At 45.8% G+C, this 23,461-nt stretch overlaps 1 protein-coding gene and 1 long non-coding RNA gene across 30 annotated transcripts in view; one reads left to right on the top strand and one right to left on the bottom strand.

Moving 5' to 3' along the window:
• The window catches only part of ESRRG (estrogen related receptor gamma), a 663,361-nt gene that overhangs the window by 32,082 nt on the left and 607,818 nt on the right, over nt 1-23,461 (top strand). For 3 of the 29 annotated variants that reach the window (XM_021064119.2, XM_084979066.1, XM_084979056.1), the window contains exon 1: nt 20,300-20,431. The exons of 19 other annotated variants lie outside the window; for them this stretch is intronic. Coding sequence is in view for 1 of the 10 variants with exons in the window: in XM_084979052.1 (XP_084835178.1) it covers nt 23,051-23,070 (20 nt within the window). In the remaining 9 variants the exon portion in view is untranslated. Of the gene's footprint in view, nt 1-20,299; nt 21,131-21,296; nt 21,409-22,917; nt 23,071-23,461 lie in introns of those variants that run through there. 7 more of the 29 variants (XM_021064120.2, XM_084979087.1, XM_084979075.1 and 4 more) reach the window with 4 other exon arrangements.
• On the bottom strand, nt 19,764-21,069 carry LOC146398783 (uncharacterized). The gene is made up of 2 exons (XR_014817318.1): nt 20,943-21,069; nt 19,764-20,631 (listed from the first exon to the last, which is right to left on the bottom strand). It is a non-coding gene; the product is annotated as an uncharacterized LOC146398783 (long non-coding RNA).

Below are 23,461 nucleotides of genomic sequence, written 5' to 3'. Positions count from 1 at the left end.
ACCTGGCCTGACTCAGGGCCCTCTGCTGTGTGTGCGTGCATCTTTTAGCCAAGATGGATTCTACCACCAGGGTGTCTGGGAAGTTGACAAGAATTACCGTGATCTGGTTCCCCTCCCGACTCTGACCCCGAGGAGCCTTTCTGTACATGTGTCGTTCAGGAGGTTCCTTGACCTCAAGCATCAGAAATATGTGGTCTCTTTATCTGTTATCCGAGCAGGACCCAGCTCCTCCGTGCTCCTTCCATAATCATCTTGCAGTTATCTGTGCACAGGGAACAGGGGACAGTTGCTGGGCCTGGGACCCATCTACCTCCTGCTTCGGTTTTGTCCCATGTCCATGTGGAGCAGCTTCGCATCCTGTCTAAATGGAAGGACACTGTCATGCCCATTCCATGCCAGGAGGTTCTCTTGCAATAGTCTCTTCACCAGTTAATGCACATTCATTCCTGAGCACCTTGGTGGGAAAATCAAGCTGAGGCTTTGCTCTTGTGTATTTGCCGTTGTCCAAAATCTGTCTGATGGATAAAGTCCTTGTCCTTGAGACTACTCATTGCATTTTGGGGTCTGGGCTACCAGATTTTACAAGTGAACATATGTGTCCATGGAATCTAGTATAAATACAGGATTGTAATAGTTTTTTGAAACAGCCATGTGATTTAATTCAACAGAGTTCTGACAGACACCATCAGGAAGCTCTAAGGAACTATGGAAGTCCAAATGGTGGAGAAATTATTCATATAGGAGGAGATGGGTCACAACTACAAGGACGTAACATTTAGGAAGAGACTTGAAAGATGTCTGGGACTTTGACAAATGGGAATTGTGGTGGAGCTTGAGAGAGAGTCCAGGGTTTGGACATGGTGGCAGCTCTATCTGGTTTTACTTAAGTAGGTTAAGAGTTTTTATGGTAAAGAACTAGGAGAAAATCCAGAGATGATTTTTAAACATTGTGGAGAGACTTGAATGCCAGTTTAGGGCATTTGTTGTTAATTTGGTAAGTTATGGGGAAGTAGTGAATTTTTTAAAGCACAGAGGTAATATTCTCAGAGTTGGGAACGACTTACTTTAAATTGAGTTCCTCTCAAATGGGCCACTCTGTTTATGAAGATTTTTATCTATATAAGCACATAAATATGTACATATAAATTTCCACAGCCAAAGGAAAAGGTTGTATTTTATGGCATAAAATTATATTTTTTTGGCTCCGACCCAGCAGTCATAAAATCTAACTATTTCCAAGCATAAGAAAGATGGAAAACACTCTTTATAACGTCTTAAATAATTGTATGGAGGCTGGTCCCACGGTCCTTGTGCATAAGTAGCTCACATTGAATTTTAGGGGTTTTTTTAAATACATTTCAGCATTAAGTTTGGACATAGAAACAGACCATATATCTAATAGGTAACTTCTCTGTGAACTTTGAGTTCCACTATCTACAATGAAATGCTCATGTATGCATTTAAATGCAACCATTTAGGAGAACTCAAAGCTTTTCCTGTGTCTGTGGCCTAATAAAACAAACTTTACAAACTAAGCCAAGGGGGAAAAGTGCAATATCTATGTATAAGTTTCAGCTTCCAAGTAAAAGTGAACAGAAATCACAGTCCCTCCATCAAGGAAGTATCGGCATTTGATTGTCATGAAAAAATTATGGTTGTAGTTTAAATGCTGGGTAATGTCATCACTAATAGTTTCTTTTTTTTTTCCTTTTTAGGGCTGCACCTGCAGCATATGGAAGTTCCCAGGACAGGGGTTGAATCAAAGCGGCAGCTGAGGCTATGCCACAGCCCTGGCAATGCCGGATCCTTAACCCACTGAGCAAGGCCAAGGATCAAACCTGCATCCTTAAAGAGGCAAGGTGGGGCCTTTAACCCAGTAAGCCACGATGGAAATGCCCACTAATAAATTAATTCAACCTAAAGTGTTAATACAGGGCAGAAAAGTGGGAGTCGTGCAGAATCTGAATATTATCAAGTGTTCTTAGAAAGAGGAGACTTGTAGTACTTTTATTTACTTATCTTTAATTTTTCTAATGTAACAACAGAATTTGTTTTCTTCCAAGTTCAAAATAGCCGAGATTATGAACATGAACCAGAGGATATTGAAACTGCTCATCTTCAAGTCCTGCAGTAACAGCTCTGCTCAGCTCGCAAAACAGTGCTATGTGGGAAATGATCAGTCTAATCAGTACAGTCAGATCTTTTAAAACTGTCGTCCTTGTTTTAGTTTTTAAAATTTCTCAGTTCCAGGTAGGTGGTCCACTGAGGTAGAGGGAGAGGAAAGACATTTTTAAATATGGTAGGTGCACAGAGTGTGGTAAGAGCGTAAACTTAGGAAACATGTATTATTTACCAAGGGGAATTTTTCCAGTGTTTTCCACCCCAAAGTGGTAGGGGAGAGTTTGGCAGAATTCAACATCAGACAGAGGAGCTTGTCAAGGTTAAGGCACTAAGGCTGGAGACTGGGGTAGGGGGGTAGGGGTGGCGAAATTCAAAGACAAGTGTCTCAGGTCAGCGCATGCTAGGCTGACCGAGCAGCTTGGAACAGGGGAGTTGATGTTGCCAAGACGACTGTGGAAGGACATTTTGCTTCCAAAACCCCCTTTCCTGATAACTGAGGCTCTTTATCCTGGACCATTCAGCGCTTTTCTTCTGTTATTACTGGTACCTAAACCCAAACCATCAATCGCTTTTTCAACCCTGTCATCTCAACCGACACCTAATACTTTCAGGAGCTAGACATGGAATCACTTAAAGAACAACCCCCAAAGCCACTGTCACTGGGTGGTGTGCGTGTGTGTGTGTTGTGGGGGGGTAGTGGAGGGGCTTCCTGGGCTGTGATGAAGCAGAGAGGGTCTATCTGGAGGAAGAAGCCTTCAGACTGCCATTCAGCTAGAGAAGCTCCCCTATGAGCTCTTACAGATGGAGATTCCAAGTACTATTACTTTCGAAAGTAATGGTTCTCTTGCTTGAATACTGTATGAAATCTATTGCCCAGAGACTGTTGCACTTAAAAATTGACCCAATTTCAGGTTTGTTTGTTTGTTTGTTTTTGTTGTTTTTTTATTTTTTTTTATTGGTCTTTGCAAGGAAACATTTTTTTTTATTCCTTAGCAATTTAAGTGTATCATCTTGTCAAATTGGAGATGTGGCATTAATGTTTAATCTCCACATAGACAAATGAATTCCTCATAATCTAATTCACTCACTGATTTAGTCCTTAAAAATGATAATTGCATGGACTCAGTTTATCTTATTTATCTCGAATGTGAAAGAAGGTGAAGGTGAGTATTTTTATTCATTTCTGCCTCATGAAACCTCAAACCTTTACCCCTAGGAGACTTCACGGTCACACAGTCCAACCTCACATGCTTAGAAATCACAGGGCAGACAAGCCAAGATTTCAGACGAGAGGCAGGTTACTTGGATGGGGCAGGTGCTGGGCTGGCCCACCCCGTGCGGCTTAGGGAAGGAAGTGTGAGCCAGAGACTGGCGCATAGAATCTGTTGCCATGGAGACAGATGGGCGCTTGGTGCAGGGGAGAAGCTCAGAGAGTGGTGGGTGGTTGGCTAGGGGGTATTCCAGACAGCCAGGGAGTCCAAGGAGGACCAGTCACAGCAGCCTGGGCTGTAGAGAAGACCCAGAAACACGGCCAGCATTCAGAACCCAGGCTCAGGTACCCTGACCTTGCTGATAAGGGAGCAGATGGACAGCTCAACCCCCATCCTGGCCCCACCACTTACCAACTCATGGCCCTAAGTTATTTAATATCTCAAACTTCAACTTCTGTAAGTTATGAAAAGGAGATAAGGCCTACCTTGTAGTATTAAACATAATAAAGCACTCAGCACATTGCTGAACCACGTGAAGAGTTCAAAAAATGATGGCTTTAAAAAAACTGGTTATTGGGGTTATGCCTCGAGCAAAGTGGGGATTTGATTATAGAAACAAGGAGTTCACGTTCTGGAATTAGGATGCCCCGTGAGCACAAGGCTGGGAGGATAATGACTCCGACCTGATCTCTCGCCCTCTTGGACTGCCCCCGACTAGAGGTCAGGATGCATTCCTGCTTAGAATGGATCTGAATGTGCATGCGGCTCTCCTGGGGTCTCTTTGGGAATGAGAGGGTCACAAAGACTAGGAACTGGATGAGATAGCATTTTAATCACCCAACTGAATTCACACGGAACCATACCTAACCCATGATCCTTCAAAGGCCCTTTCCTGGAGACGGCCCCAGCAAGTGAGCTTTCCCCAAGAGTTGTTCTTCCCCAAGCAGCCTCGTGTGTAAGGAGGAGGTTTAGGATGAATCTCAAATCATAGAGTCTATGAAATACTGTTTTATTGCAAAATTCAAAATATCACATGGGAAGTGAAAGATCGCTGCTTTCGATCACGTGATGACATCACTTCGTCCTCGTGCTGAAGCCCAGGCCCCCCAACACTTGCTGCGCCAGCCTCTCTCTTCCCTCTTTCTCCACTTGAAGACACTCCCTTCTCTGGCTCCAAGACCCACATGGGGACAATCAGCCGACTCTCATCTAGTCCATTGGATCATTTCCAAAGTGCTGCTGTCCTTTGACCTCATTTATCTCTGCCCCTCACCTGCGGAGGCAGGATTCCCCTCCCTGGAGGAAAAGGGGCTCAGACAATTGAATTGCCCGAGGCCACTCAGCGGGTAAATGCAAGAGCCACATCTGGATGCCAGGTGTTTTGAGCACAAGCTCTCCGACTTGACTCTGTGGATTGCAAGGGATGGTGGCTTCCTGTGTGTTCTCCTCCCATTGCATTGTATTTTAAACAGTGGCTCCAAGGCTTTCACCAGTTCCCTAGGTCCCAGCCCTCTGCCCTCTGCTCTCAGAATGTGCTGTGCACACCAGCGCTGTTCACAAGGGCTCCGGGGGATGAAAAGGCAGTCCTGACTTTGATTCCCTTTCCCTCTTGAGTCAAAGATAAGTATGTGATAGATGTCAGAATTTGTGAAGCTTCAAAAAGGAATGGGCACTGAGAGACGAGCAGTGTCCCCAAAGGTTTGGGGTGTAGAACCCTGTTTTAGGAGCAATCCTGTGTATCGTTGTGTGATAGCATCCCCAGGTCAGCGCACACAGAGGGACTTTTTTTTTTTTTTTTTTTTCTTCAAAATACATCATGTCAGGTTCTCCCCTGCACACAACCCTCTGATGGCTCTGTTTGCTCTCACCCCCTGTCTTTTTCCAGTGCCCCAACCTATCCCACCTCTGGCTCTGCTTCAGCCACGTGCGCCCACTTGCTGTTTCTAGCACAGCGCAAATATGAGGGCACCTTAAGCCTCTACACTTGGGGTTTCTTCCTAGAATGCAGAAGAGGTGGCACTTCCTTCTTTGGGTGTGAGGAAGCCGCTTGAAGATTATGAGGCAAGGGATGGCATTAGGCACCCAGGTAATCCATTCTTTGGCATAAATACAATCATGTCGTTCCCTTTAAAGTCCTTCAGCTGCTGCCCATTGTAGCAGGACATCCAGACTCCACAGACCGGCTGAGGACCTCTGCTCCTCCCCAGTCTGCTTCCCTTCTGAGATTCCAGCGATGCCAGCTCTAAGAGGAAGGAAGATCCTTTAGCCTGTACTTCCCATCAGAACCGCCCCCCGCAAACCCAGATAAACATATACAACAGGAAACTCATCAAAACTGCCTGCTCATGCATAAACCAAGTTTTAACACATCTCCAGCCCAACCAAGCCTTCCAGATGGGGTCCTTAAACCCTTCAACATGGAGTGACAGGAGCCATGCTGAATAGCCCAGGATCATTTGGGGCTTCCTACTGTCGACTAAAAAAATACACAGCTTGAAAGTTGAGAGCTAAGTTTTATTGGGGGCAAAATTAGGACTTAAGCCCTGGGAGACTATCTCAGGTAGCCCCGAGAAATCTCTCAGCACAGGTGAGAGAGGAGCTTGCCTATCTAGGGGTTTTTGCAACAAAGGGCAGGCAGCAGGAACAAAAGAGGCCTGGGCTCACTGAACTCCCTCCTTTGATCTGCAGTCTACTCTCAGGGCCAGTATCCTGAGCTTTCACAGCCTGCAGGACTCACTGGCTCTCACCCTTGGAGGCGACTGCATTCACAGATGACATTCTTTATCCTTAACTACAGACCAGGCTGAAGTGCCAGCCAAAGAGGAATGGGGGACCATCGGGATAGGATAAAGGTGAGGGGGAGGTGCCTGCAGCACACACACATTTTACAAAAGTTTGTCGCCCATCTCCCAAAGGTCACTACTGGTCGCAAGGGGCAGACACCACCGTGAAGGGTTTTAGTGTTCTTCCAGATATGGGGGGATGCAAGAACTGGGCTCATAAAATCTTCTCCTAAAAATACCTGACTCTCTGAAGGCCTGTTCTTGTAGCTTTCCCAGAGCGCAGAGTCCCTCGCTCCTGGTCTCCACCCTGAACTCTGCCCAGGGGATGCTGCGGGTGGGCAGCTGCGGCGGCTCAGGTTTTACTCCATGTAGAGATTGATAGCAAGCGCCCAACCTCAGTTCACACTGCTCCCAGCCTGTTTTCCCTTCGGCCAAAAAAGCCCTCTCTCCTTTTTTATTTTAATGTCCCCCAGCTTTATTGAGCTATGATTGACATTAACGGTGTATACATTTTAAAGTGTACAATGTAATGATGGGATGACTATGTTGTGAAATAATTTCCACAAAACAGTTAGTTAGTCTTATCCATCAGCTCACATAGGTACCATTTTTTTTTTATTTTGGTGGTGAGAACATTCAAGATCAACTGTCTTAGCAACTGTAAAATGTACAGTACTGTATGGTTAACTGTCGTTAATGCTACGTATCGTATCCCCAGAACTTATTTATTTCATAACTGCAGGTTCATACCCTTTGATGACCTTCACCCATTTTTTCCCAGTTTGGTCTCTGTTTCTATGAGTTCCGGGATTTTATATTCCACGTATAAGTGGAATTTCTGTCTCTGACTTATTTCACTTAACGCTCTCCAGTTTCATCCTTGTTGTTGCAAATGTCAGCATTTCCTTCTTATTACTTATTAATAAGAATTATACATATTATACATATATATTTTATATATCACAGTTTCTTTATCCATTCATCCATTGATGGACATTTAAATTATTTCCATGTCTTGGCTATTGTAAATAATACTTCAGTGAACATGTGGAGACAGATATTTCTTTGCGATGGTAATTTCACTTCCTTCAGATATATACCCAATTTTTTAAAGATTGCTGGATCTTAAAGTAGTTCTAAGTCTGGGTGGGTTTTTTGTTTGTTCGTTTGTTTTTTTAAGGAACTTCCATACTGTTTTCCACATGGCTGCAACAATTCACATTGCTACCAACATTGTAAACTGTTCCTTTCTCTCCACTTTTGTTACTTTTTATCTTTTTGGGTAGAGCCTTTCTAACAGGTGGAGGTGATACTCAGTGTGGTTTGATTTGCATCTTCCTCATGATTGGTGATATTGATTACCTTCTCGTGTACCTGTTGACCTTTTGAATGTCTTCTTCGAAAAAAAAGTCTAGTCAGGTTCTTTGCCCATTTTCAAATTGGATTATTTGGTTTTTTTTCCATATGTTTTTATATATGATGCCATTTCCTCTTGCTGCAGATATTTTTTTTTCTCTGCAGAAGCTTTTTAGTTTGATGTGGTTCTACTTGCTTATTATTGCTTTTGTTGCTTGTATTTTGAGTGTCATGTCCTTAAAAATCATTGCCAAGACCAATGTCAAGTAGTTTTTTCTCCATGTTTTCTTCTAGGAGTTTTAACGGTTTCAGATCTTACATTTAAATCTTTCATTCATTTTAACTAAATTTTTGTGAGTGATGTAAGATTGGGGTCCAGTTTCTTTCTTTTACATGTGAATATCCAGTTTTACCAGCACTGTTTATTGCAGGGACTGTCTTTTCTCCATTGAGTGTGTTTGGCTCCCTTGGCAAATATTAGTTGATTGTTTATGTATGGGTTTATATCTGAGTTCTTGGTTCTGTTTTATTGGTCTGTGTGTCTGTTTTTGTACTAGTACCACACTGTTTGATTAACTTTGTAATATAGCTTGAAATTAGGAAGTATAATGCCTCTAGCTTTTTCGTCTTAGGATTGCTTTGCCGGTTAGGGATCTTTTGTGATTCCATATGAATCTTAGGATTTTTTTTTTCTATTTCTATAAAAAGTGCTGTTGGAATCTTGATAGGAATTGCATTGAATCTACAGATTACTTTGAACAGTATAGAAATTTTGCACAATTCTTCTACTTCATGAACATGGGATATCTTTCTGTTTATCTATGTCTTCTTCAGTTTCATTAATCAAGGCCCTCTTTTTCTTTTTCTCTACCTTAGCTTCCTGGCTGATTCTACTAATCCTTTAAGCTCATGCTTGGCCTTCTTTGACTCATCCCATGCCATGCTGCATTAGGGGCCATTTTCTGTGCACCTGTTTAGGGCCCCTATTGCACGTTGTTGAAATTCTATTTATGCACCAGCCTCCCCCAAAGACAAAGAGCTTCTTGTAGACAGCTCCAGGTCATATTTTTTGGGGGTAATTAAATGATGAATTAGAGAATTATTGCTTGGAATAGAGTTGGTGTTTAATAAGTGATTTTTTTAAAGAGTAAATGACAAGAACGAAGCTTTGGAAAGACTATTCTGAAACCTCAGTGTAAAGTAATTGGCAACATTTCAACTGGGCGGTGATGAGAAATGTTGGAAAGTCATTTCATCAGGCTGGGGCATACCAAGTGGAACAATTGAACTTGGGAAGTGTACCTCATACATGGTGGGCCCCCGTTTTTTCACCAAAAAAGAGGTGTTTTAACAGCATCTCTGTCATAGGACTGGCATGAAGGTATACCATGCCCGGAAATCAACCCATATGATTATTTTTAAAAGCATTACCATTAATCATGTGTGGTGGTGAAAGGCATAGCTCTGGGCCATGCTGCCAGGATTGACTCTTAGTTTCCAGGTTGAATCCCAGAAAGTTTCCTAACCTCTTTGTACCTCAGTTTTTACATCTCTACAATGGCAATAATAATAGCACTTAATTCATGAAGTTGTTTACTCGAATTGATGCATGTATAGTGTTTATAGCTGGTATGTAGCAAGGTATTAATAAACATTAAAAAATAACACACACGAGAGCAGAAAGCAAAACTGTTGAGGTAGAATCAACATGAATTTATAACCAAGTGGCTCTGTATTTGTTGGCGTGGTAGATAGAGTAAGCTCAGAGAAAGAATCTGAGAAAATTTGGTTTGGGGATTGAATGGCCCTACAGATGATTGATGACTAGAACCCAAGATCAAGAACAGAAAAGTTAGAATAAATTTGAGAAGTTGGGCCAATATTTGATTCAAATTTGTATCTGGTGAATTGAAATGGTTGGAATTTCAGATGTAGAATTTATATATTTATTTGTCCTTTTTTTTTTTTTTTTTTTTGTCTTTTTAGGGCCTCACCTGCAGCACATGGAGACTCCAAGGCTATGGGTCAAATCAGAACTGTAGCCACTGGCGTGTGCCACAGCCACAGCAACACCAGAACTGAGCCATGTCTGGAACCTACATCATAGCTCACGGCAATGCTGGATTCTTAACCCACTGAGCGAGGCCAGGGATCAAACCTTCGTCCTCATGGATACCAGTCAGATTCATTTCCACTGAGCCACAACAGGAACTCCCAGATGTAGAATTTATGATTTCAGAATCATTAGCATAGAAGTATTAAGTGTAATAATACTTGATATTTATTGAAAACCACGAACTCTGTGCTAAACATTTTATACACCTTATCTGAGTGCTCTCAACATCCTAGGAGAAAGGTACTACGATTAGCTGCCTCTCAAAGACGGGGAGGTCAGACCGAGAACAGATAAGTAGCCCCAGGTCACCTGATTAAGTGGTCAGCAAGGGTCTGGCTCCAGACAGCTTTATTCTGGAGTCTACAGTCTTTCTTTCATTTTGGAATATCTCCAAGGCAAAGGCTGAAGCCATGAGGTTGGCCAAGAGAGCATGATAAGAGAGAGGATGTGTCCGATAGGGTTGTCTTTGACCTAACCATCTGCCTTCTTTTACCCCACTTCTCATTGCAAACACTTTGCAGTAAGGACTCAACAGGTGTTGGGTGACTGCATGAGTTAATTGGATATTAGAGGTTCAGCCTTTATGGCAGACAATAGAGGAAGCTTCACTGGCTCAGCCTGTCTTTACCAGCTAGAGACTCGAACCCACAGTTCACAAGGAAAACTGGATGCATCAGAGTCACCTGGAGTCGTTACTTAAAAACAGACTCCCAGTCCCCAGCCCCGATCCACTGCAAAGCGAACTGGTGTCTGTCTGGCATGCTGTGTCCTTGGTAAATGCCTGGGAGATTCTGATGGGCCGTTAAGTCAGTATGTTACCCACTGCCTTGACCCACCAAGATGGCCTGGGATTGGATGTGATTTTTTGTTACATAAAGGGCAGCCATAAAGGAATGGTTTGGGGTTTTTTTGGTGTGTGTGTAAATCCTAAACCAGTTGTGAAGGTAATTTTGAAAGAGGAATTCCCAAAATGTTCAGAGCAATCACAGGATGGCTGAGGTAATTACATAGCCTCCCCAAATGATGATTTTGGAGGGAAGTGCTCATTTGGATTTGTAGTTTCTGGTGTGTTTAATAAATATCACTTCCATTGCGAAAAGATCATCGCTGTGTAAATGGGTTTTTTTTTCGGGATGGAAAGGAAAGCACAGAGGAGACAGCGTCCATCGGACATTGTTCCCTTGCTGTCCACTCCAGCACTCCTATCTGAATCTGAAGTGGAACCGGTCAATTGGGTCATTTTCGGAACCCCACGGACCAGCATCATTTCTGCTTCTCTTTGCATTGTTCGCAGCACTTTGACCTTTAGCAGAGGACAGCTCCGCAGCGATGCCAAGCACTGTTCTTATACAGTAGAGCCTTTGTGAAAGAGTGGGCGAGGACCCAGCTCACACCTATGCCACAGGCTGCCTTCCATGAGATTCCATAGGGCATCTCTCAGAATATGGTTTGACGGACGGAGAATCCGAAGCCAGGCAATGATTAGCAGTGTGAAATATCAGGGGTCTGCTGAATGTTTGTATCTCAGCTTGGTCTGGTTTGGTAGATGGAAAAGAGTTTCCTGGCCTGATAACGTCAGTTCTCTGTGCAGGTGTTTCGTGGCTCTCCACATTTGTATTAGATTGCACAGATACTGCTGAAAACAGCCACCATACATACTTCATCTCACAATAATTATGCAGAAAATTAAGAAGAATCATTTCTGGTTTAATCATCTTTTGGCTTAACCATGTCCCCCCCCTCAGCTTATGGGTCTAATTGCTCTAACTCTCATTTTATCTTTCTATAAGGTAGGGATCATATCCACTTCATTAGGTGGTGGTAAGCCATAACTAGAATGAGAAAGAATTTCCTTAAAGGGACCATACCTGGGGAGACGGTCCCTTCCTTTGAATTCTTGCAGGCATATTTCTCTGTGGCCCTTCATTCATTCCTTTCACACACATTTAGGGAACACCTACTCTGGGCTAGTTACACTTCTAGATGCTGGAAAGCTCACTGCAAAGAAGAGCCAGAAAAGGCCAGGCGCTCGTACAGCGTCCAGACATAGAGGGCGAGTCCAGTCAACAAAATCAATAAACCGATGACACAGTATGTTAGATGGTGTTACGGGCCATGAGAAAAACAAAGCAGAAAGTCACGTGGGGAGGACTGCGTTGAGGAGCAGGTGTTGATTCTGTTTTACAGAAGGTGCTGGCAGGGGGGTGTCCTTTCTGAGAGGGCGACACTTGAACAAAATCTCAAGGGGAGTGAGGAAAGCAACTTTTATTGACTAGCATTCCATGGGACCATTCGTCCTAAGAAATCCTGAGCATAAGAAGGGAGGGAGTGGGACGGACTGGGAGTTTGGGGTTGGTAGATGCAAACTGTCACATTTGGAGGGGATGAGCATTGAGGTCCTGCGGTGCAGCACAGGGAACCCTATCCAATCCCTTGTGATGGAACGTGATGGAAGATAATTATGAGAAAAAGAACATATTATATATATGTATCACTGGGTCACTTTGCTGTACAGCAGAAATTGGCAGAACCTTGTAAATCAACTAGAATAACAAAATATTAAAAAAGGGTTTCACTGCTTGGAAATAAATTTTAGAGATTTTTCAATGCTTGTTAGCATATTAAAAAATTTGAAAAGGCCTGCTGGAGAGAAACCAGCCTAACTCAAACATATTTACAAATAATTTCCTCCCTCCTTCCCTCCGCCTTCTTCCCTGACATGCCAGAGCAGCACGGAAGCTCTGAACCAACGTTCAGAGGAGCATCCAGCCCTGCTGACTGATAACCAGTAGGGATTCTAGGGCAGAACAGTCCAGGGAAAACCCTTCCATCCTGGAACCCAGACTTAAGTGTGAGACCCGAGTCTGCCACTCTGTCCCCGAGCAAATTGAACTTTCCTCTTTTTTGGTTTCACTGTGTCTGAACTGGACATCACAACGCCAGCGAGGCGGGCTTGTTGCGAAGATTCAAGGGGTGAAGTCCTTTCTAAACTGTCAAGTCCTGCAAATACAGATGCCTTTTGTGCTCTTTTATTTGCTTTTTTGGAGCTTGGAATGAGTCCGCCCAGGGCTAGTCCCCTGTCCAGGGTTCATTGATAGAATGTTGGAGAAGGAATGAGCCTTCTGGCTTCATGAGGGAGTGAGGGGGGCTGCCCTCCTGGACCTGAATTCGAACCTTGGGCTTGACAAGCTTCAGGCTCCAATCAGCTAAAATCGCCGGCTCTCAGGCCCATTTCTCTCCATGTGCCAGCGGGTCCCGAACGTGGGTGCCTACTGGCATCCCTCAGGGGGTTTAGGCAACGTACTGTTGCCTGGCTCGAATCCCCACATGGTCAGCCTGAATCGCTGCGGGGTGTGGCTTGCGCGTCAAGGACAGCTTTTAAAAGCTTCCCAAGTGATTCCAGGACATGGCAAAGTTTGGAGCCACTGATTTAACCTAATCCCTGTGATCCGCTTTTTTTTTGCAGCCTGGCCAAGAGACAAGCTTCCAAGTTGTTCATTGTTACAAACCAATGAATTAGATTCTTTTTTCTTTTCTTCTGGGAGGGTAAACAGACAAGAGGAAGGGGGGGGGAGGGAAATTGACTTTGCTCAGCTGCCGGCTTGCAGGTGGCACTGTGCCTTCTTGTGCATTTCAGCTCCCCAGTGACTCTGACACTGAAATGGTATGAGTCCATTTTAAGGATATGCCGTAACTGATCACAGAGACCTTAAGATATTGCCTAAGGAATTGGAGGCAGGACACCAACCCTGTCTTGCTTGGTCCTTTCCACAACACTGTGACAGCCATTCAGCTTTTCTTTGGGCTCCCTGCACCCTCTCCCTCCCTCGTTTTTGTCTCCTGAGCTTTCTGGTAAAACCTGGTAGGCAGCAGTGCCACATTGGTGTCAAATGAAGTCCGGTTACAGTTTTTGGAGGGAGACGAAGTTGTGCATGTTAAGCTTCAATACGTTTGGGAAATGACATACTTTATTCCCTTATAATATAATAACTGTCCACATAAGGTAGCTTAATAAGCAGTAAATGTAGGCGTTTTCTGAGCAAGGCCCCTTCTGAGCAAAGTACCTGGACCACCGTAGAGCTGAGGGCCTGTCGGTAAGGCTGGCTCTGCTTTTTCCATTTCCCAGATTGGCCAAAGGCTTCGTGGAATAGAAGTAGATGCAGGCCAAGTTTCTCTCTCTCTCTTTTTTTCTGGTCTTTTTAGGGCCACACCTGCAGCATATGGAAGTTCCCAGGCTAGGGGTTGAATCGGAGCTGTAGCCGCTAGCCTCAGCCACAGCCACGCCAGATCTGAGCTGTGTCTGTGACCTACACCACAGCTCATGGCAACACCAGATTCTTAACCCACTGAGCTGAGGCCAGGGATCAAACCTGCGTCCTCATGGGTACTAGTCAGATCCATTTCTGTTGAGCTACAACAGGAACTCCCTAAGGTTCTCCTATGAGAACAGTTTATTCCTTGAACATTTATGGAGCACCTGCTGTGTGCTCAGACCTAGGAATAAAAAGATAACAGAAATGGCTATGACACTAAAGGCAGTTACAGCTGAGCAGCAAAGACAGACATGTTAACAATAATTAAAGTATGACACACATAGTCACAGAGGTGTGTTGCTGGGGGTAATAGGGAGGAAGGCCTGTGGCCCATGCTGGGGTGTCCCTGGAAAGGGGCAGGGGTCCGTCGTGCAGGAGTTGATCAAGGTGACTTTGAAGTGTGTGGTTGGGTTCCCTCATGCCCCTCTTTGGCAGTTACCTAAATATCAATGTTTGAAGGACCCTCCCCCCAAGAATGGGAGGGGCGCTATTAAAGAGGAAATCCAGGTTGTAAGAAGTTGAGTGACTTGCCCAGGGTTGCCAGAGCCACGAGAAGTAGAAATTAGACTCCCACTCGTGTGTTCTGACTCCAAGGTTAGTGTTCTTTCCGTGACACGAGTTTCCTCTGCCGGCGCAGCAACTGGCAGGGACGCAGAGCTGAGAGCTGAGTTGGTGACTTGCAGCATCAGGTGACATCTTGATTATTTTTTCCAGTGGAACCTGGTTGCCAAGGAAAACCTTCTCTCTGCTGAACCGAGGCAGTGACTACCTCGAATGAAAATAGAGCCCTGAAATGAAAGAACCCCGGAAAACCCCAGGTGTAAAAGAAAAGCGGAGATGTGTAACTCTCTCCAGAAATTGATGGTACAAATCCAGGTGTCCATACATATTTAAAATCGCCGTCACTCCTTGGCCTTGGGTGGTATATAATTTCCTTGTTTACAAATTAGACTTAATTCAAATAAATGCGGTTTTATTTCAGACACTTGCAAGTCCTTCACATTCATAATTTCCCCCCCCCCATCTTTAACACCTGCTGAAGCCATTGCCAATTCCTGAATAATTCCTGAATAAATTTCTCCAGCCAGAGCGTTCTTCTAAATCTTTCCCAAGGCTGATAGAAATCTGGCTTCCACGGGCCTGTTAGCCTAGCATATTCCAAACCAAATTCATAATTTTCTTAGCCTGGTCTTGATTTGGATCACTCTAACACCCTATCATTAATTCAGGTGGCCAAGCCAGACTCTAAGGCCCGCTGATTCCAGCTCCCTGGCAGATACTCCCCCCCCCCCCCCCCGCTCCTGACCTCACAGCTACAGTTCTGCCACAGCCCTCATTCTCTGGCATCTGACAGCTGCCACGGATCTTAACTGTACTCCCCGAAACAATGAGTATCTTCCCACCCTAATCCATCTTTCTTAGCACAAGGAGCATCGTCCAGCCAGCTGAAACCAAACCAGGAAGTTCTTCTTCTTTTAATTCAGTATTCAACTCTTTCTAAAAGGCTGGTCCATTTTCCCTTGTCAGTTACATAAAATACCTTGACAATAAATTTCTCTGATGATTGAAGCTTTTATTGTGTCTCAGGGCCATCATTCTGAATACTGGTGATTATGAGACATTCTTCGTGTAGTCGTTGGCATGACGTTTGGCTTAAATGAATGTGTTGTTCTCTCTGAATCCAGTTTTAAAATAATCTCTTCTTACATCAGTGGTCCTTAACCTTTCTGGAGTCATGAACCCTTCTGAGAATGTGATGAAACTTATGGGTCTTGTCTTGAGAACAGTGCATAGGTTACTGTGTGCACACCCACCCCCACCCACCCACCCACACACACACACGCACACCTATTTTGCCTACACCTTCAAGACTTTCTTAATTCATTCGTAGATGAACTAGCCTGAAATCTGGGTTGAGGACCCCTGTCTTATAGGAAGTTGTTTCCTTTCATGTCAGAGGCATGGTGTACATTTTTATTTTAAGGAAATATCCTGATGAACTTGTAGTTGCCTTGATTTGCTGTAATGCTTTCCCACAGTTCAGACCCTGTCTTGCCGGTGTGGACTGGGATAGGGCCCTGGGGCCGTTCATGGGCACAGCCATCCTGATAACACCCTTAACTAGCTCTAGGACTTTGTCATGTCCTTAACTAGCAAGATGCAGTAGAAATCAACTTGGATCCTCTGTCGGGGGACCTGAATTCTTGTCTCCATGGGCTCTCCTAAGTCTGTCAAACATTTTAGAAACTCAGCACTAGTGTAAAGTGAGGCACGTCTGCCATGACGATGTTTTGCTGGAATGTAAAGTGCTCTCGCTCCTGCTTTCACTTTATCTTAACAAAGACGGGATGAGAAGGTCGATGAGTTCTCAGTCTTCAGTGCATTGGGATAAATAAGGGAAGGAGCACAGAGACCGGCTTGCTCTGAGACAGTTACATTGGGGAGTGAGTAAGCGGGCCCTTTCTGGCTCTGGTCCCCAAGCGCCTTCACGCTCTGCCTGTGTGTGCTCTTCACTGGACTTCCTGATTTAATTCAAGCTCCATGTAGGTCTAAGGCATCAAGGCGGAAATGGTTGGATCCATTTACGTCAAATGAAGTCTGCAGAACAGCCTGAGTGGGGTAGGAAGAGAACAACCATAGGCACGCCTGATGGATGGCTAATAACGTTTTGGCTGATGGGGTCGGCCACCGGTACACTCCATCATTAGTCATTTTACCTCATATCAAAGGGGCCATCTTGGGGAAGTTCCCATTGTGGCTCAGTGGTAACGAGCCCACTAGTATCCATGAGGACGCAGGTTCGATCCCTGGCCTTGCTCTGTGGGTCAAGGATCCCGCATTGCTGTGTGCTGTAGTTCACAGACGTGGCTTGGTTCCTGCATTGCAGTGGCTGTGGTGTAGGCCAGCAGTTGTAGCTCTGATTCGACCCCTAGCCTGGGAACTTTCATATGCTGTGGTTTGTGGTCCTAAAAAAGCAAAAAGGTGGGGGGCATTTTGGAAAAAGTAAGTTTGAACCTATTTTTGTGTATAGATTTTTTTCTGATCTATGTTTAACTATACTCAGGAATTAGAAATACAATCTTTGGTTAACTTTACCTGAACTTCCCAGAATATTTTGTGGATCCTCCAAAAAACAAAAACAACAACACCTGCTGGCTCATCCTGGCTCTTCCTCTCCTTCTCTCTTCCTCCTTCTTTCTCAGATTTGTAGCAGCTTAGAGCTGAAGCAACCTTGGAAATGGGTTAAATCTCTCTTTGTGCAAGAAGGAAACTGAGACCCAGGCGGATTAAATCATTTGCCAAAAGTTACCCACAGCTGATCAGTAGCTGAGCCAAGAGACCATCACAGGGGTTCCAACTCTTTCCCCCCATTTATTTTCCTTTTTAAGCAGAAAAATGAATATCTTGACCCTTATAAAACTAAAAACACAGCAGAGAAAGGCTCATAACACCCCCCTAAAAAGGTCATAGTTTTTTTATGATTGTATTAGAAATACGACAGTTAGTTATATACATGCCCCCCCCAAAACTCTCATTAAGTTCTACCTCCTCAGCATATGTGTCTCCAATTAAATAGTTTCCCCTTGGATCTCGCGTGGTTTTTCGAGGGTCTGTCTGAAATATGGAGACACAACCTTGACATTTCTCCAGCTCCAAGGATAAAAGTTTTGCTACGTAAAACTTCCAATTTTCTGTCAAATTGAATATAGGTGTCCTGGCTCCTCAAAAGACAGTTTTGTGTCCGTGAGGGCCTCAGAAGCGATTTAATGAGAGCCAGTGTTGTACTTGGCCCTTTGCTAGGCGAGCCACAGGAGACCGGGGTGGGGGGGGGGGAATGCATAATCCCGGCAGAACGGAAGTGGGAGGTGAAGAAGAGATTTCAAAACAACCCTAGAAAGAATCAGAGAACAGTGATGTCATGTGTAGCAGTGAACATTGTGGAACGGAGGGAGGCAATGATCAATACACCCAAGAATAGTAAATAAAGGTCTTGTGGGCGAAAAAGGATTTGAACTTGGACTTGACCAATGGCCTTGAATGCCTGAGCAATGACACTGCAGAAGGAGTTAATAGTGGGTGTGAGATGAGCAGTGGGCGACCAGGCTGATTGAACCATGGGTGCAACACTCGACTAGTTGGACTGTAGGTTGAGTAGGTAACCCTAACCCTAACCCTAGTAGGTGCTTGATAATGAGGATTCACAGCACTTGAATTTGAATCTCATCTGTGTAACTTTGAGCAAATCACCTTTTTTTCTTTTTTTTTTTTGGGACTTTTAGGGCTGCCCCCATGGCATATGGAGGTTCCCAGGCTTGGGGTTGAATTGGAGATGTAGCTGCCGCCCACACCACAGCCACAGCAACGTGGGATCCGAGCCGCGTCTGTGACCTACACCACGGCTCACAGCCATGCTGGATCCTTCACCCACTGAGCGAGGCCAGGGATGGAACCTCATGGATACTTGTCAGATTCTGCTGAGCCACACTGGGAACTCCTCAGCAAATTACTTTAACTTCTCTGTGCCACCATCTCCTTGGCTAACATGGGACTACCAATGTACCCTTCTCATACTGTTGTTGGGAATATATTTAATTAGATTTACAAGTTCAGAATAGTGCCTTCTCTGTGTTCCATCCACCTTAGTCAGCGTTTTTCCGCCCACTGGTTTGGTCGGGAAGTTAAACTGAACGTGCTCCAACAATATTAACTATTCTATTTAGAGTGAAGCCAGAAAATAAAGACTTGAAAGTAGTCTGAGGAATTTGAGCTTGAATAAACAACAGAACGCCGTTCCCAGGCAGCACTGGATTTGGAGAATCTGGGCTTAGAAGGGATCTCATCAAACCTCCAGAGAACTGGGGAACCTCGCCTCTGCACTTTCCTAGTTGCTCAGATATCTCAGCCTTGGGGAAGGAACCCACTTGGTGGCCTGCACTGGCATGTGGATTGGTGGCCGACAGCATGGAAGGCATGGGTCTGTAAAAAAAAAAAAAAGTAATAATAATGGATTTCAAGGGATTAAAGTGAGTCAAATTTTTATGGTTCTTTCTCTTCCCAGTGGGTCTTTAAGGGTCTCGTTCTGAGGTTAATAAGTAAAAAAAAGCTGGAGACCCAGGTTGGTCGGTTGAATATCAACAAGCTCCTCTTGGACAGTTACCCCAAATTCACCTGTCACTCGGGGAGAGAAGGTCTCCTCGGGTTCTGAGGGGACCGTTGCCGTCTTTAGAATCATCTTTGACCCCTGGCAACCTCGAAGCACCAGAAAAGACTGCCCTGATTCCTCTTTCAGGCATTCCAAGGAGACTGATAAGCAGAGCTGGGAGCTCTGAGCAGTTGTTAAGAGTGGCCCTGTCCAGTTCAATGTTCAACTTCCGGAGTCGGCCCTGGGACCCCTCCTTAGGTTTGCTTTAGGGAGGCCCTTCTCTGATTTGGATTGTCTGCTGTCTGCATAATGACAGGGTGGGCTCTCTGGCATCTGCTAGGGATCCTCGGCGTGGGACTCCAAAGGGAAAAGGCCTAACAGGTCACTTGCCATTTTCACTAAACTTAGCCACCCACGCAAACAGGTAAACGCTGTTCAAGCCTACAGCAGCTGCAGACTCTCTTGGATGAGCTCAAAAGTTTTTCTCCCAGTTGCCTTTGTTTTTCAGGTTTGCCACTCTCTTCCCAGCTTTATGTTTTGCAACCTCGGCTGGCTTCTGCTGTCATCTTTTAGGGTTCGAATGAATCCGTGGGAACAGGGACGTTAGCTCTGTGTGACAGCAACCAAGGTCAATAAGAAGCTTGGGGAAAAAAAAAAATTCCTGAACCTGTTCTCCTACTCCAGACGAGTGCTAAGGGAGGGCAAAGGATTTGCCAAACCTTGGGCTACGTATTTATTTTTCAGGAATGCACACATGGTCTTTAATATACACACTCTCATGATGGCTAGGAGCTGCAGAAAACGTACCATAGAATGGACAAATAACACAACTACATATCACAAAAACGACATGCTCTCTGCTTTACCTGTCATGTGGCCACATGATCAAAAATATGTTCTCATGTTTGCAGAAATAAATATTCAGGATTATGCGCTAGACGGATTCCAGAGAACGCAGTTACAGAAATGACAAATACAGTGAATGGCCACCAATAATATCTTTGTATTTAAAAAAAAAAAAAGTTTTCTTGCTGTTGCAGAAGAATGCAAACAAAAGCTAGGCATTCTTTCTGCCCTTTTAAACTCTCCTTGTGGTCCAGATGCCTGGAGGGCACCCCCCCTCAAATTTCCGGATGTGCCAGAGAGCCCCTTAAATAGGGGCTTGGCCTTTCCTGCCTTGCTCTCTTTTTCCTCCCTGCCCCCTCCCCATTTTTAAAGGGCTTTAAAGAACATCTCTGGGAGACAAAAATAGCTCCAGTTGTGAGAGGCCTACACACTGGGAATGCAACCGAGAGATGCAAGTCAGCAAGTGCCAGCCGAGAACAGGAGTGTCTGGCCCCGGGTGGATGCTCCTCGCTGTCTGGGCGCCGCTTCTCTGCCTGGGCCCGGTGGGTAGCAGGGAAAATGCGTTTTCAGGGCTGGGCGGTGGGCCGGGTAGGGTTGGGGTCCGGTAGTGGCAGGAATGGAGACCCCAGCATTCGGGCCGAGGGGCTCTCTCCCTTCCCCTCCCCCACGCTTATACAAACGTCTTTTGCCCAGCCGGGGATTGGCGACGGTCAAAAGGGAGCAGTTGGCACTGAATGTCACCCTGAAGGTAAAATGAAAGACAAAAGATGAACGCATGCTTGCTTTCCGTTCGCAGCGGCTGCGGCGGCGGCGGCGGCAGTAGCAGCAACAGCAGCAGGATTTAAAGGGGAAAAAAAAAACCCACACACACACACACAAAACCCATACGCACAGACACACATAAATACACACCCAGAGGCGTCAATTATGCAAACGCAATAATGCAATCAAATCATGACAGTGCCGGGCATTTTTTTTGGAGGGGGGAAATATAGATATTTATTTTGCCAAGAGGAGAGACAGAAACGCATGCAAACAGAAACGTGCACATACCACGTAACCACCCGAGGAGAACCTGGCAGCCTCTCTCTTCTTCTGCCAAGTTATCATTGAGAAAACAGGCAGGCATCATGACGTCCTGGGTCACAGGGAGTGCGGACCGACGCTACCAAGAGCAAAGGGAGGCGCCCGGGCGCTCCGGCTAGCGGTGGGCGCCCCTCGGCCCCTGGCCGCCCGGCTCGGTGAGTGCACAGCCGTGCGGGACGCGGACCCGGGGGCCAGGCCGGCCCCGCGGCGCGGGGGCCCAGCGGGGGGCCGTGCCCTTGGCCCCGGCGCGCCGGCCGGCACCCCCTCGCCCGCCGAGGTCGCGGGAGCCCAGTGAAAGGAGGCGTGTGTAAGATGTGCAGTGTTCCTGCATGGGGGGTTTGTAGACTTTCCCAGCCAAAGCGACCGGCTTGGGCTTCTTTAAAATCCCCGACGACTCACCTGCTTAACCTGCTGCAGTTCTGACCCTGCCAAGGTAACTGGTCCAAATCCTTATCATCAACATCTGGAGACAGACATTTGCATCTGGGGCATCCTTGATTTGCAGTCCTGGTGGAAATCTCGATTGCTCCCCCCTTCCCCCCTTCACTTGTTTAGAGTCTCTTGGAGGAAAAAAAAAAAAAAAAAAGCAACCCCTCCCTCCATCACACAAGCCTGAGTACTTGTCCCCCTCTTGCCGACTCGCCTTACCATGACTGCAAAACTGGCAGCGCGTTTGCTGGAGACACTGATCAATTCTCATTTCCATGAGATTTGTTCTTGAAACACCTCTCCCATCCCCCTTCCAGGAGACAGACTTGAGTGCTCGGGAAAGTGGCAAAGAGTGAAGGCAGAGTTAGGGCGCCGGGACTGGGATGGGTGGGGGGGAGTCCTCCGGTCTGAGGGGGGCTGGGGAAGGGGTCGTCGGGGAGGGGGCGGTGTCAGGAGTGGGGGGCCTGCCGTCACGGGCTGGAATGTCCTTCGGGTGCTCGCTGCCGCTGCTGTGGTCCTGGGTGACTCCCTCCTGTCCTCTATGCCTCATTCCCTCTGTCCCTCAACCGGCTCGTTCACCTTCCCCTGGGAGACTCTGAAGTTGCTCAGAGGTCACCCGACCATCGTTTTAAGTCTTTCAAACCACCTCCCCCCCACCCCCCTTCTAGTCTGTCGGATGCCTCTGGCAGGACAGACCCCCGCCCCGCCCCCGCCTCCCATGTTTGGGGACAGGAGATTCCCAGAAAGACACAGAGGGCAAAGCTCTCCTCCTCCTCTTCAATTCCCTTCGGGCAACCCTTTCCTAGGGCACCGCTTCCCCCTTTCAGGATCTTAATGAACAATTCTGGAAGAGTCCGGAAGGGCCTGGAGGAACCCCGCATGCCTCAGTGTTTTGGAATGATTATGTCTCTGTTTATGTGTTTGTGCTGCTACCGGGACGATGCTGTGGAATTGCCACATAGGTCTGCTCGGGAGGCCTGTGGGCTGGCTGTGTGTTTGTGTTGTAGGACCACAACCGGTGGCCCCCATAAGACCCGAACAGACACAGACAGCAAATGATTTTGCTAGGCTAAACCAGAGGGCAATGTTGGAAATAAACCCTTTTCTCTCTCTCTTAAAAAAAAAAAAAAAAAAGAGAGAAAGAGAGAGAGAAAAGACAGAAAAAAAAAAAAAAAAGAAAGGAATTCTCAGCATGTGTGTTAAGAGGAGCTGTTAGGTCCACATATGCCTTCCTACTCTTTTCAAAACACGCCTGCTTAATACTTGCAGTGAAGAGCAGGAGACCCGGGGTTGTTTTGAAGTGCAGAGCAGTTGAAAGACTTGGTCTAGTTTTGAAGAGAGACTCTCTTTTGTTTCTCACGCCGCCCCAAAGACCAAATAGGGGAGTGTGTCTGGAAAATGCCCAAGCTGAGAAGTAGCGGGAGAGAGGAAAGAGGAAGAGAGGTCCCTGGGGGCAGGCAGGGGAGTGGGGAGTGGTGTCAGGAGTCCTTTTTTTTTTTTTCCTGTCCAGTAGATGTGATGTGATGGAAATGAATCAACCAACCTGAGAAACAGTCCTGTCCTGGTAGGAAAGAGAGGGAGATTTGCGCAGTTGTCCAATCGGAGCTGAAGACCAGCTGACGGAAAGAAGGGGCTTGAAATTAGAGATGGAGATGGAGTCACGTGGGTAGGACTTATTTTCCTTCGAAACTGAAAAGAATCAAGTGTATCTGGAAGCAGGGCCTAGAGGGTCTTTCCCACCCCGATGCGTCTGCTAAGCCTGGCTTGGTCATTTTTACCAAAACTACTCTCAGAACTCGTTCAACTCCTGTTAGAGAGAATTAGAAGTCTGTGTGTTGAGCATAGGATTGTGTAACACATGACTGTCCATTGACGGACTGATGAACGTGGATAAACATCTCTTCTTTGACAAGTCAAAAGCGCATGGAAAGCTTGGTGCGTGGTGGACACGGAAACTCACTGGTTTTCTTTAAGGGGGGTTATAGAGGGAGCGGAGAGACCCTCTGATGAGTGACGCTTTTGCGAAATAGAACCCATCGGCCCATTAGGTTTCCATG

This window comes from Sus scrofa, chromosome 10 (assembly GCF_054392235.1).
Source record: "Sus scrofa isolate SSC_HxYL_T2T_F1_AM1 chromosome 10, Sscrofa_HxYL_maternal_Yorkshire_Landrace_v2.0, whole genome shotgun sequence".
Taxonomy (NCBI): Eukaryota; Metazoa; Chordata; class Mammalia; order Artiodactyla; family Suidae; genus Sus; species Sus scrofa.
This window is presented reverse-complemented; position numbering and strand designations above follow the sequence as displayed.